At 34.6% G+C, this 15,714-nt stretch overlaps 1 protein-coding gene across 1 annotated transcript in view; it reads right to left on the reverse strand.

Annotated features, from left to right (window-relative positions):
* Positions 1-591: 591 nt before the first annotated feature.
* Positions 592-15,714, reverse strand: part of ZNHIT6 (zinc finger HIT-type containing 6) — a 60,887-nt gene continuing 45,764 nt past the window's right edge. The window contains exons 9-10 of the mRNA XM_063105472.1: positions 5,020-5,144; positions 592-1,314 (exon numbers count right to left, since the gene is read on the reverse strand). Of these exons, the coding sequence (XP_062961542.1) occupies positions 1,274-1,314; positions 5,020-5,144 (166 nt within the window). The 3' untranslated portion in view covers positions 592-1,273. The remainder of the gene's footprint in view (positions 1,315-5,019; positions 5,145-15,714) is intronic.

Consider the following 15,714-nt stretch of genomic DNA (forward strand, 5'->3'; position numbering starts at 1 on the left):
GATTCCTGAAGTTGCTTTAGGATATTTATATATTTCTTAAATCGTGAGGCCTTACTTTCTATGAATCACATTTCCACTAGTACTTTAATACCAAGGATCTTTCTGGCATTAATGTCTGGATTCTATTCAATTTCTATCCCAAGTTATATATATTTGTGTTCTACAAGTTTCTTCTATGCTCATCTTCCCATCTTTTCATATTAATAATCTAAGTCTCTTTACTAATGCCTCTGGTTTGGTCTAAAACTTATTCCAATTGTAAATTAAAAATGAATTTCATTAATGTCTAACTTTATCATTGTTTTTTAAACCATTAAGTGCACAGATGCAATACAGAAGTAATAATCTTTTACTCTCTTATAGTCATATTGCAATTTCATAACTGCATAAATTCCAATAAAATTAGAAAATTTAATTTCAATATGTGAGATCATAACGTATACAGAGCTGCCGTAAGGTATAAATTAAGCCACATATATACATAAATACACACATATACATTTCAAGAACACATTGAAAAGCTCCAAGTGTTTTTTTTTTTTCTTTCTTTAATTATTGCTAGATGTACCAAAATACAGCATAAAACTTCATCACAACACCCCTCTGTGGTAATGATGATGACAGTGGACTGGGAATGCGATGAAAGGCACAGAATTCATACAACACAGATCACTGTGTGAACAAGTAGAGCCAAATTCATTAGCACTGATTGTTCAAACAACATGGAGCTGCTGATTTTCTGAACTGAATATAAGAAACAGTAGTTAATGTACTTACACAGCCTTTACAAAAGACATAGTACTGGGAGTTTCCCAAGTATAAAAGTTGTCTCAAAAGGGGTAAGTTGCATATAACCTCCAAAGACAAGAATGGGTAACTGATAGAGGACTAGTTCTCCTGTAGTTAAATGGAATGTTTCACAGCCTTTCTGTTTAGTGAAGTTCCACTAAGCAAATGCCAACTTTGTGGTTGACACAGGTGATCCTTGGGTTTGGTCTTACATCAAACTAACCCCCCCAAAAGTTATCAGCCTATGTCCAAAAAGCACTATGCTGATCAGGTGTAAAAGTGGGTTCTTATGAGCAGGGGGCCTTACAAGTCAATTAATTCAAGAGGCTATAAAATACATTTTAAAAATAAGATTCTTTAATTTCTTTTTAGAAAAACAAAAAATTCCAACCACCGACTATACCCCAATCATCTGACAGCTCATCAATGCACAGTCCTCTGCAATTGTTTGGGAATTTTCACCTTTTTCTTCCAGAAGAAGTGCTCAATTTTCATTGCCAATGTTCTTGGTAGATTCACTTTTCACTGGAAAAAAATAAGTAAACATACAGTGAAGTGTTTATACTGTTTTCTGTGTAGCCTGTTCTGTTTTTCCCTCTTCTCTCCTTCCTCCCTTCTGATGCATAGCAACAACACTACTCATGAGGACAGACAGACAGGCAGCGGGATGTACAATTCTGGCCACAAAAATAGAAAAGTGATGCCTGAAAGTGGCAATTATATTTCGTGAGGTAACATCTTTCCTGACTGTGGAAGACTTGGGAATGGTCACTTCACAGCGTGGTTATGATCCCATGCTCATGCCACTGAATAGATCACTATTATCACACAGATTGGCCACATGTGGTTGGAATAAAATTTTCCATGATTTTTTTTTTAACTTAAAATTGAAGGTCAGTATATGTTGAATGGATGTGGGCTGACAGAGACTAGCTAATCACCATTTCCTTCCTTTCACAGGAAATAAAACTGAAAGGGAGTTTCTTGGATGCTCCTGTCTTGCCTAGAGTGAGCAAGACCGAGTATGATTTAGTCATTAAACTGAGAGTTCCCTGAGGACAAAAACTGGACCCTTCCTCCCTATATCTATCCTCACAATGTGAAGCATTTTTGCTGAATCAATATAACTGCAAGTCACTCCAACTTTTAGTTTATTTATTTATTTTTTTAAATCTGCAAAATACGAACCAGAGTAACTACTTTGTTGTATTGTAAAGCTAAAAGGAAATAACACATAAAAACACTTTGAAAATTAAGGTTAAAATACAGATTATTTTGCTTGAGGCTTATAGCTGTTTATCTCCATTGGGTAGATGAGGAAAATAAAGCTCAGAGAGGCAGAGTGAATGCTCAAGGGTCTACAGCTTATGAAAGCTGATGCTAGAATCATAAACCTGGACCTTTGCCTTCATTCCAACTGACAAGTTCCTTGGGATTGGCTGATGGTACTTCAATTTCAGATTGCACCAGCAACTAAAATGGTGTTTACTGAGTCCTTTCCAGGAGTAAAGCACTGAAATAGGTTCCATCCAAGATATGGTCTCCACTCCTGTGGAATTTTATAAACTCTAGCAGAATCTTTCAATGCCTCCATGATATTATGAGTTAGTTGTTTTCTCCTCTGGCTTCCTTTGAACTTTAGACAAACTCTATTATAGCACTTCTGACTGAGATCCTCCCCATCCCCTGCACACACTGAAAGGGAAAGGAAGAAAAGATGGGTAAGGAAGAAGGAAGGAAGGAGAGTGAGGAAGAATGGATGAAAGGATTTATTGCCTCAACAACAGACTGACATGAGTAGCTGCTATGTCAGGTATTTTTCAATAATTTAAATAATCAATTTAGGATTGGATTCCTTCTCTAAAGTCAGAGGCATTTTCTAACTTTGAGTTAGTACGTCAGAGAAATATATTTTGCTGATATTTTTAAATTAATGGGGCTTTGTAGCAGTGTAGGAAATGCTTTTCCCTTTCTTTACCTACTGAAGGTGCCCAGTTTTCTTTCAATAGGGCGCCTTCTCTTTTCCTTGGACTGGAATGCAGCATGCTTTTATCAAATCATTTAAATCTGCCAGTCTAACTTTGACAAACAAGGGCCTATGAAGCAAGTTACACCATTTTGAGCACTTCCCACAGGACTGATATAAGATGGGTAATCAGCACTCTACATCTCTAATCTAGTGGGTTACCTTAACTGCTTAATCTTCTACAGTCAACTTTTTTCACTCCTTAAAAAGCAAAAAACAAAAAACAAACAAAAAAAACCTTGCCTATTGCCGATTAATACAGGCAGACTTTTGAAAAAATAAATTATGGCAATCTATAATCATAACAAACACTATAACAACGATCAAGTGAGGAAACTACTGAATCCCAGCCCAGAAACACATTTACCTCCGAACTAGAAAAGAGACACCTTGTACTATGAACTCAGGATCAAAATCCAACTTTTTTGCCTCTGGAAAAAGAAGGAATTTCAAAGCTTTCCAAAGAAAATGCCCTGTTCTTATAAAATTCCCCTCCCTCATCAAGGGACCACCCTGCAGAATAACCATGTGGTGAAAATATGCAAAGACACAGACACCTTGAGTGCTTACAGAAAGAAATGCATGTATAGGAAGACCTGGCATCATTTTTAAGGTGTGTGTACTTATGATATGACAATACTGTTATGGCCCTTAAGATCCTGTCAAATTCTCTTCAGTTCTTTGCTCCAGCAGTTCTAAATAATCCTCTGTACTGAGAGCATGAATCACCTGTGTTCCTGTAAATTAGCCAAATAACATATTACCACCAGAAAAATAGCACATTTTACTTAATAAGGTTCCACGTACACTACCAAAGTAGTCTTTTCTTAAAGCTTCATTACAGAAAGCCTTACTTGAATGTGCATCGCTAAGCAAGGTAAAAGAGGAGCTGTGTTTGCTGTGTTTATTTACATAAACAATGTTTGCCCTAGCTAGTAACCCACATTACTAAACAACTTTCCCTGAAACCAACGTTTAGAGAGAGCACTATGTGAATTATACTAAGGAAAAAGTAAGGTATTACAAAGTTAAAAAAAGTGAAACTGGTCATTTAAAACTAAAATTTTTAACTTATCTTGAGAAAATAAAATTGAGTATTTTCAAATTGTGAAAAATATAAACATAAGATTTACAGACTGATAAGTTAATTATTATTAGAAGCTTCATGTTTGCTAATAAAAATTAGTTTCAATTTGTAGCACTGAAAAAACTCTGGGCACTAAAAAAAAATTTTCTATTAACTCTTGCCTCCCAAAAAAGCTACATATATGTACAGAGTACACCTTACAACATAGGTTACTGCCTGTTATATCTTGTAATGCTGGTATAACAATAAAACCTGAATCTTACCTTTCAAATAATACTATTTAAAAAAAACAGAGTTCTATCCAAAACAAGGATTCTATGTTCCTCTGGAGTTTGTTACAATGGAAGCTGGCCTGTACTTATCATTCTTAGCAGAAAGTGGTATCTAATGGTTTTGAGATAAGGTGGGTAACCTCCTCACCTTTTTAAAGTAATTACTGAATTTTATTCATCCTCTAGAATCTTGCATTCAGAAACACAATTAGCTTATTTCAATCAGTAGCTGCAAATATGGGTAAGTTGTTTTATACACTAAACCTTTATGTATACCTCTTCCAGTTCTGATACTTATCTATACAGCCAAGGAAACAAAATCAAAGGGTTTAAAAAACGATATAAAAGGTCAAGGCAATGGCTTATTCTTTTCAGCTTATTCTAAAGACAGCCTGATTTTTTAAAGTGTTTCTTGCAACATTATCCCTTCCTCTAAGGTAGGACACTAAAAATGTTCTATAATCCCTCCTTTTAGGAAACTCTAGAGAAAAAGTTTTAACTAGGGAGTAAATTTATCGGATCATGCACAAAGACTGCTACTTAAAGACTATTAGCTTAAAAAAGACAAAAATAAACAAAGACCCAATAAGGCAAAAAATGTCCTCTTATATAGGACAATTTGATTCATTCATTAAAAATTGGTATTATAAGCTTCCATGCTTTCAAACAAGGTAGAAGCAGCAGCTCATTCATTTGGTTCTTTACATTAACTGTAGCTAGAGAGTAAATTCTGTAAGTGCACAAATATAGTGGGAAAGCACATATACAAAAAAATAAGTGTAATCATGTAATTCCTTCAGTTTCTCTAGTTACTCTAAGCATTGCAGGAACAAATTTACACCTACCTTGGTGAAGAATTTTCATGTCATTACTGGATCCTTTCAATACCACATGTAATGTTGGGTATTCAATGATCACTTTCTTCCTTAAATTGTCTAGGAGACTTTTATAAGGATCCAGTTCATAATATCTTGTAATTAAAAAGCAAAACAAAAACAAAAAACTCTGTTAATATTCAAAATTACTCATAAATTAATATACCAGAGTCTTTACATTAAAATTTTTAAAAATGTGATGACATTAATTTAATAGTTATTTCCTTACAGCATAGTAAGATTAATACCTTCTAAAAAGCCAGGTAGAAGAGCTATTATTATAAAAGTTCTGAAACTAAAAAGTCTATAAAATATTTTACCATTAGGAAAGCTCTAGAACAAGTCATTCATTTTCATATCAAGCAAGTAATAGTTAAACTTTTATATAGTATCTATGTTTAATGTGTCATAAATTTTTCTTGGCTAATAAAATGACTAGCTAAAAATTCAAATTGCTCAAATGTATTTACTTTGGGTCTTAAAAGAAAAGCAAACAATGATCCTAAGACAAATATTTCTAGTAACACATGGCAGTAATGGCTACAAAATACTTTTGCAAAAAGTCAATTCTAATTATAACTTGTTTCCAGAAATTTTTATTGTCATACAGTTAAATTTGGCCTGCCTTCATACTGAAACTTAGAAAATCAGGTTCGAGTTTCTGAATGAGGCAAAGCACAAAATTAAAGAAAAATGAAGTTTATCAGTCATGGAATCATGACATGGTTGTCCAATGTGTCACAGGTAATTAGATACTAATATTCATGAAATATAGACTTCTCAAGTCATTACTTTAAAAAAATAGTTAGGTTTGAGTTGACTAAAGATGCATTCTCATAACATTCTCTCTTGCTTACTTTCTGGGGTGGGACATAAAGGGGTGGAATTTCAGATAGGTCACTAGTGGTTGCATATGGAAATATGTTGGCATGTGAATATCATTTCTTGCCAAAGAGGAAAAAGTTGCGAACCTATATACCAGTGTAGTGCAGAGTTCTCCAGCTTTTTCCTCTACCTCCACCAATGACAGATGATATTCACAAGCAAGACACACGTCCCATGGGATACTCAGGCTGACAGCTCTAACTCCATCCTTTTCCCTCCCATTCAAGAAAGCACAGTGGAATACAAATAACCACGAGTGAGGTTATCATAGTGATACATTTGAATTTGCTGTAATTTTAAGAGTCAAATCATTCACAAACCTTGGTATTCCTTAATAGTAACAAATTATTTACACCATAACTCACAGCTGAGACATGCAGCACACTTATTACAAACTCTGGTGTAGTGATTTCTCTGCATTCTAAGTTTGTCCCACGCAACAGTTTTCAAAGAGAGGAAAACAGAGGTATTTGACAAAATGCAAAGCCAAGCACACTATAAAAACTGATTTCTTTTTAAGTAGTAGGTGACAAGTGAGAGAACAACTGTAAAACCAAAACTTTACTTATGCTTTCCTGACCACACATCCCATCCCTGGAACTAAATTATTCATTTTAGAATTGCAGAACATTCTTTACGTAAAAGAGAAACTTGAAGTGCAAAATACTCAGTTTTTCTAAACCAGCCACCCTAGTGCCCATAGACCATAGAATGCATACATTCTTTTCCCTGTGTAATGTAATACAGATGTGCTTACAATACTTTAAAAGTGGTTCCAGCATTCAAGGATTAAATGCTTCACATCTTTTAAACATTATTTCCCTTTGAAATATTTTAAAAAAAAACAAACGTTAGCAGTAATTAAACAAAAGAGAAAAGTAAAATTGTATTAGGATACCCAAGTATAAAATTAACTTATAAAGTATAAATGTCTTAAGCAAAAATAAGACCTGAACTCTCAAACAAAAACTTCAAGTATTATCCTACAGAGACTTGTAATAACTTATCTTCTGTATATTTTAACTGAATCATTAGGCTTCTATTAAGAAACATTTTTCAAATAAGTAAATGTTTTCTACTTATTTCTGGTTTTGATAAATAATTTCAGTGTATACTTAATGTTTTAAGTATTTTATTTTTTTGTAATATTAAATCTTCACTGGGTTTCTGTAGATTTCCAAAGCTGAAACAATAGGAAATAACAACAACAAAAAAAGAGTTCTTCAAAAGCCACAAGGGAATCAGAGACTAATATTATTGCTGATACAGTATAAAATATGTTCCCAGCAAAGGAATGTTCAGAGATATGTAAAAAAAATTATAATCTAACAAGTTATATATGCCTTCAATCCTGAAACTTTAATAATCACATTTATTTACTTAAAATAATTTGGTCCCTATTTTGTGTGCCAAGGAGGTGCTGTACAAAGCACTTAAGATACAAAGATACATGATACTTGCCAATTAATAAATTATTTTAAAAATATTTTATTCAAATGCAATGTAAATCTGGTGTGTTGTATGGTTTTGCTTAGAATAACTGGATTTATAGTGCTTTCCCTAAAATGTTGCCAATCTCAGCAAAATTGCTATTGGTTATCAGTAAGGTAGGCCACAGCTTTCCAGCCTGCTAACTAAAGAACTCAAAGATCACTAAATAATCTTTTAACTGAAATTTTCAATTTATTAGATTTTTTTTTATTACTAGTGATCACTAATAGTAAAAAAAATTACTACTACTTTTAAACTACTTTTAAAGCTTTAATATTTACCAGTGCTTTAAAAGTAAATTATGAGATTAGCTCAGTTGGTTAGAGTGCAGTGTTATAACACCAAGGTCAAGGGTTCAGATCCCCCTATCAGCAGTCTGTCCAATCAATCAATCAACCAATAAAAGTAAATTATGCAAACTGTTCATAAACAAAGGCTATCAAACACATACGAGGTTAACAATCTATGGACTTGGAATTAAGTTAAATGAAGCAATAACTTTTAGTAGTTGCTCGGGTTTGGAGTCTAACACTGAGTTAAGACCTGGCTCATTTACTGGGCTGTGGTTGTGGACAAGTTACTTAACTTCTCTAATCCCCAGTTTCCATGCTTGAAAATGGGGATAATGACAATACCACCTCAGAGAGTTATTTTGGGGGCTAAATGACAAAACATATTAACTACTAGCTTATTTATTTAAGCCATAAACTCATCAGTTTTACATTTGTATTTATCTAAAATAACAGCACACTCTTACAGAAACTTTAGTTCAGGACAAAGTAACTGGATTTCTTTAGTAACAAAGAATGGCACTTACTATGTAAGCACTGAAGCACATATTTGCCTTTACATGTATTTTGCATTTTAAGTTGAGCCTTATAACTTTTAGTTCAACTTTCAAATCATTATTTTATCATCACATTTACTTCCAAGAGGCTAAAAGTACTTTGTTTCTGTTTACACTATCTGGAGGTAAGTTTTAAGAATCCAGTTTTTCACTGCCTAAAATATTTAGTCTTTATAGCTCCTTTGCAAGCCATTAAGTCACTGAACCCAAGGGACAGCTTTATCTTTTCAAAAATTTTCAACAACTCTGGTATTCCCATTAGTAGAATGGCTCTGCTGCCATAAGACAAACTACTTAGGTTTGGAGGAATTAAGATACCAACATTTGTCTTTTCTCTTACCCGAAGGGACCTTTCTCAGACATTTCCTCTTGTTATTTCACTTGCTCACCCTCCCAGGCTCACAAGCTGACCCTGCTCCAGGCAGCTTCACAGGGGCATTAGGAGGCACCATGGCTCAGTAGGTTAAACAGGTGTTACAGCAACTGACATTACATAAATAAAAGTTGCCTTGATACTCAAGGGTGTGCTTTTCATCTTGGCTCTGTTACTAACTTTCAAAGAAACTGGCCAAGTTCTTGAACTTCTTTCTTTGCACTTTATTAGCAAATTAGGATTTCTTTTTTTCTTCCTAACTCCTCATAACTCAAAAAGAAACAGCTTTTTTTTTTAAAAAAAAGTCAGTTACAAACCTCTTTACTTCCCATCTGATCACTGACCTGTTTTGGATCACTACCCCTTCCACCCTCTAAAACATACTAAAACTGAGTTTGAATTTCTCCAAATTTAACAATATAATAGTCAGTAGGCCATAGTACTTTTCCATTATAAAATAAGATCACTGGATGACATGCTCACCAAGATCCTTCCAGCTCTAAAATTCTACAATTTTTGATACTTATCTGCCAAAAATAGCATTTAAGCTATATTCTTGTAAGGTTGTACTTATTTCTCAATCTAGGTTTCTGGGTCAAAAGTGCAACTAACTGGGGCTGGCCAGTTAGTTCAGTTGGTTAAAGCATGGTGCTTATAACACCAAGGTCCACAGTCTGATTCCAAAAGTACAAAGGTGAACCTTTGGTTTAATATAAATCAGATCATTATTATCCGATAGCTAAATATTTTTAAACTATGGCTCATCCTGGCATAATGGAGTTCAACAAGTTCCTGAATCAATTATAAACTAAAAATATGTAAACTCAAACTAAAACATATACAACAAAAAGTACAGGGATCAAAGTTTTAACTCTTCTGCTTTTTAAAAAATTTTAATAAAGTATTATTTTAAATGTCTCCAAATAATTAATACTCCTGGTGTGACAATTTTTACAACTCATAATGTCCAAGTCACATTAGGAAAAGATCTTGTTAAAGTTAATTTTTCCTTACCTAATATCTCTTAGTTTTCATATCTTAAAAAAACCACAGTAATTGAATAGTGGTTTGCTGCACTTTGTTTTGGGATTTTTATGTATCCATGTAAATGAGGACTACACATGCTGGACATGGAGCATATGTCACGAGTTGTGTAGTGCAGACATTCACCTCACTTCAGAAAGTTCAACAGTTCAGAACTGCAGCAGTAAATTATACTAGTCTAACCATGATATGAAAACTATGAATGCAGTGAAATAAAATGACCAATTATACATTTCAAAACCTGCTTTAAAAAGGGGCTTATATAAGGCTCTGATTGTTCTAGATGTTATTTCTTTGGAGTCTTTTTCTAGTCTTTACCGGTAAGTTCAATTACTTTTAAATCCAGAAGGCCTGAGTTCTGGTTCTTACAAGGTATGACTCCTCAAGGGGACTCATTTTTCCTCATGAAAACAACAGCAAAGATCTGTTCACGGGCTAACTTGTAAAGATTAAAAATAATAGATGAAAATGTTTCTAAAGAGTAACTTGCTAAATCATTATCAGTAATAAGTACTCCATAAGTAATTTAGCACCCCTAGCAGTGAAATGACATACTTATCAAGAATTATGTTTATGATCCATGATGAAACTAGTTAGTAGAAAAAGCATAAACTGTGTAGACAAACAGATCTGAGTCCAAATCCTGGTCTTGTAGCTTGGTTTCTTTGGGTAAGTCAATTTCTCAGAGCCTGAGATTCCTATCTTGTAAAGTACAGATACTCATACAGTACGTGCTCTATTAGAATGTGAAAATGTTGGAAATGTAGCGCCTGGCATTTATTCATCAACTGATTCCTCAAATATTTATTTAGTGTCTACTATGTACAGGTAGTCTGCTAGGTAACAGAAGTTCATAGAAATAAACCCCCCAGTTTATGGGGGTGCCAAATAACAGCCACATTTCACTGGGCAAGTGTCGTGATAGAAATCTAAAGCTGAGTAAATACTCAACAAACACGCTCTCTTGTTCTGTACCCATCTCCAAATGTTCTTTGAGGCGCCGCAGCATAGTCAATATCTAGGCACTTCATTTGCTAACCCTAGCTCTTCCCTCTTCTTAACTGGTTGTTATTCTTTTTTTTTCTTCCAGATTTATTGCGATATAACTGACAAATAGGAATTGTATATATTGAAGGTCTACAATTTGATATTTTGATACATGTATACCCTATGAAATGGTCATCTCAAGCAAGCTAATTAACACAACCATCACCCCACATACTCAGCATTTTTTCTTTTTTAAAATTCTTTCTTGTAGTGAGAACACTTAAGATCTACCCTCTTAGCAAATCTCAAGTACACAATATAGTATTGCTAATTGTTTAATGGTTCTTAAAATCCCTCCTCCTCCATGCACTTTCTACTAATCAACAGAGAATTTTAATTAGTCTTACTCTTATTAATAAAATATACATTTCCCCTGGAGCTAATCGGAATGCTGTGGTCTGATCCGTACAGACGCTTACGTCTTCAATCTTTATTAGAATGTATCACTTTGCAAAATATGATTCCGTTTCTCAGAGAAACTATTGCTTAAAGTTGGTTAAATAGTTCATGAATTAACTACATCATAGAATAATATTATTTCAGAGTTGGCAGGAACTTAATCCAGTCTTTTTTGTCTTCTAGATGAGAACACTGAAGCCCTGACAAGTTAAGTATCTTACTCAGGGTCACTTAAGGAAATGCAGAGTTAGGAATATAAAGCAGATCTTGTATAAACCAAGATTTATAAAACTGTATAAAGCAGTTCTTTCACTCAACGCTTTGCTCGTTTGTTCATGCCTCACTCAACACATATTTACTGAGAGTCTATCATGTTCCAGACTGTTCTTGGCACTGGGAATACAATGGTGAAATATAAGGTGTTTACTAGAGGTGAAAGGACAAGGCTTTCTAGGAAGAAAATATATGTGTAAGATAGAGACAGGAATAAACTAGGTCTACAGTACTGAGTAAAAGAGTGGATATGGGAGTACACATAAATTCAGTTTGGGTACTTACCATAAATTATAGTGAGAGGTCTGGTTAAGAGAGAGGGTTGAAGTTATTTGGCTAAAATGAAATATCTAAATCAACTAGAAATTTCAATTATTCATGTCATTATTCCTTCCGAAGAGAATATAAAGTTGGTCATAAAATATTCTATAACATAACTAGAATGGATAAATTTAGTAGATTAGCATTAAGTTCAGAGTTAAAATATTTCCCAAGTTTTTAGAGAAAACTTTCACTTTATATTTCACATAATTCCCTTAACCAATAATCAAAATAGTACATATCTGAAATGAGATCACTAGGGAAACTGTAGATTTGTAATTTGCTATGAATTTGACCATCATATCACTTTAAATTTACTTTTCAGTACAGCCTTTCAAACTAAAGATATCAAGTTCAAAGCTACTGAAACTTCAATAGTTGTGTTTGCATCCGTCCTGTAACTACTCACTCAACTGTATCAACTAGCTGATCTTCAGCTTCTCTAGAGCTAAGTTTACAATTCTTGTCATAAAACCACTTTAAGAAGAATGCCACATGTGAAGCCCATTCCATCACTAGAAGAGGGTCATCTCTGAAATAAAAATGTTTAGTACCCCGCTCTACATATTTCCTTTATATGTGTGGACATTCTTCAGGTTGATTCTAACATTTTCTAATCCTTAAATGACACCTTGCTTATTTTGTTCTAGAATCTAGATTCAAAATGTTAACCTAGAGAAAGGTTAACCTTCAGAAAGGTTAATACCATTCTGAAGACATTCTCAACCTGACCATGACTACCCAACAGTTCTTTGTTACATCTTTTCAGGAATGTTGGTATTTTTCAAAGAACTGCTGGGTTTCACATAATTTAAGAACATGCATTAGGGCCATTTATGGCATTGAGAGGCATGTGATATATTGAAAGGAACATACTAAGGCTTTGGAGATAGGCAGGACTAGGTTTGGATGAGGTTTTACTATTTAGTGAATATATATAGCTATAGGTAGGGCTCTCCATGCAATTTATATTTATAATATGTAATGTATGTACACTATAGCATAATCACAATGTGTGTGTATAAAGCGCTTAACGGAGTACCTAAACAGTAGAAAGGCACTCAATAAAAGGCTATCATTGTATTTATTATTTTCCATAAAGACCCCTCTCTTTGCCACCAGATTTAACTCTCATTTTATTTTATTATTTTTTTTTTAAATTTTATTTTGTTGATATACATTGTAGCTGATTATTGCTCCCCATCACCAAAACCTCCCTCGCTTCTCCCTCCCCCCCTCCCCCCCAACAATGTCCTTTCTGTTTGCTTGTTGTATCAACTTCAAATAATTGTGGTTGTTATATCTTCTTCCCCCCCCCCCCGGTTTGTGTGTGTGTGTGTGTGTGTGTGTGTGTGTGTGAATTTATATATTAATTTTTAGCTCCCTCCAATAAGTGAGAACATGTGGTATTTCTCTTTCTGTGCCTGACTTGTTTCACTTAATATAATTCTCTCAAGGTCCATCCATGTTGTTGCAAATGGCAGTATTTCATTCGTTTTTATAGCTGGGTAGTATTCCATTGTGTAGATGTACCACATTTTCCGTATCCACTCATCTGATGATGGGCATTTGGGCTGGTTCCAACTCTTGGCTATTGTAAAGAGTGCTGCGATGAACATTGGGGAACAGGTATACCTTCGACTTGATTTCCATTCCTCTGGGTATATTCCCAACAGTGGGATGGCTGGGTCGTATGGTAGATCTATTTGCAATTGTTTGAGGAACCTCCATACCATTTTCCATAGAGGCTGCACCATTTTGCAGTCCCACCAACAATGTATGAGAGTTCCTTTTTCTCCGCAGCCTCGCCAGCATTTATCGTTCATAGTCTTTTGGATTTTAGCCATCCTAACTGGGGTTAGATGGTATCTCAATGTGGTTTTGATTTGCATTTCCCGGATGCTGAGTGATGTTGAGCATTTTTTCATATGTCTGTTGGCCATTTGTATATCTTCCTTAGAGAAATGCCTACTTAGCTCTTTTGCCCATTTTTTAATTGGGTTGCTTGTTTTCTTCTTGTAAAGTTGTTTGAGTTCCTTATATATTCTGGATATTAATCCTTTGTCAGATGTATATTTTGCAAATATTTTCTCCCACTCTGTTGGTTGTCTTTTAACTCTTTTAATTGTTTCTTTTGCTGTGCAGAAGCTTTTTAGTTTGATATAACCCCATTTGTTTATTTTTCCTTTGGTTGCCCGTGCTTTTGGGGTTGTATTCATGAAGTCTGTGCCCAGTCCTATTTCCTGAAGTGTTTCTCCTATGTTTTCTTTAAGAAGTTTTATTGTCTCAGGGTGTATATTTAAATCCTTAATCCATTTTGAGTTGATTTTAGTATACGGTGAGAGGTATGGATCTAGTTTCATTCTCCTGCATATCGATATCCAGTTAACCCAGCACCACTTGCTGAAGAGGCAGTCCCTTCCCCAGTGAATAGGCTTGGTGCCTTTGTCAAAGATCAGATGGCAGTAAGTGTGTGGGTTGATTTCTGGATTCTCTATTCTCTTCCATTGGTCAGTGTGTCTGTTTTTATGCCAGTACCATACTGTTTTGGTTATTATAGCTTTGTAGTATAGCTTAAAGTCAGGTAGTGTTATGCCTCCAGCTTTATTTTTTTTGCTGAGGGTTGCTTTGGCTATTCGTGGTCATTTATTGTTCCATATAAATGTCTGAATAGTTTTTTCCATTTCTGAGAAAAATGTCTTTGGAATTTTGATGGGGATTGCGTTGAATTTGTATATCACTTTGGGTAGTATGGACATTTTCACTATGTTGATTCTTCCAATCCAAGAGCATGGGATATCTTTCCATCTTCTTGTATCCTCTCTAATTTCTCTCAGCAGTGGTTTGTAGTTCTCATTATAGAGATTTTTCACATCCTTGGTTAACTCAATTCCTAAGTATTTTATTTTTTTGGTGGCTATTGTAAATGGGCAGGCTTTCTTGATTTCTCCTTCTGCATGTTCACTATTGGAGAAAAGAAATGCTACTGATTTGTGTGTGTTGATTTTGTATCCTGCTACTGTGCTGAAATCATTTATCAATTCCAACAGTTTTTTTGTAGAGGTTTTAGGCTGTTCGATATATAGGATCATGTCATCTGCAATCAGGGACAGTTTGACTTCATCTTTTCCAATCTGGATGCCCTTTATTTCCTTCTCTTCTCTGATTGCTCTGGCTAGTACTTCCAACACTATGTTGAATAGGAGTGGTGAGAGTGGGCATCCTTGTCTAGTTCCTGTTCTTAAAGGAAAAGCTTTCAGCTTTTCCCCATTCAGGATGATATTGGCAGTGGGTTTGGCATATATGGCTTTAATTATGTTGAGATACTTTCCCTCAATACCTAACTTATAGAGGGTCTTTGTCATGAATGAGTGCTGAACTTTATCAAATGCTTTTTCAGCATCTATAGAGATGATCAAATGGTCCTTGTGTTTGAGTTTATTAATATGGTGTATCACATTTATTGATTTGTGTATGTTGAACCAACCTTGCATCCCTGGGATGAATCCTACTTGATCGTGATGAATAATTTTTCGTATATGTTGCTGTATTCTGTTTGCTAGTATTTTAGTGAGGATTTTTGCATCTATATTCATCAAGGATATCGGCCTGTAGTTTTCTTTTTTGGTTATATCTTTACCTGGTTTTGGTATCAGGATGATGTTTGCTTCATAGAATGAGTTTGGGAGATTTGCGTCTGTTTCAATCTATTGGAATAGTGTGTAAAGAATCGGTGTCAATTCCTCTTTGAATGTTTGGTAAAATTCTGCTGTGAATCCATCTGGTCCTGGGCTTTTCTTTGTTGGGGGCCTTCTGATAACAGCTTCAATCTCCTTTATTGTTATTGGTCTGTTCAAATTTTCTACGTCTTCACGGTTCAGTTTTGGGAGCTTGTCTGTGTCCAGAAATTTATCCATTTCCTCCAGATTTTCAAATTTGTTGGCGTATAGTTGTTTATAGTAGTCTCGAATGATTCCTTGTATTT

The sequence above is a fragment of the Cynocephalus volans genome, chromosome 8, assembly GCF_027409185.1.
Source record: "Cynocephalus volans isolate mCynVol1 chromosome 8, mCynVol1.pri, whole genome shotgun sequence".
NCBI lineage: Eukaryota > Metazoa > Chordata > Mammalia > Dermoptera > Cynocephalidae > Cynocephalus > Cynocephalus volans.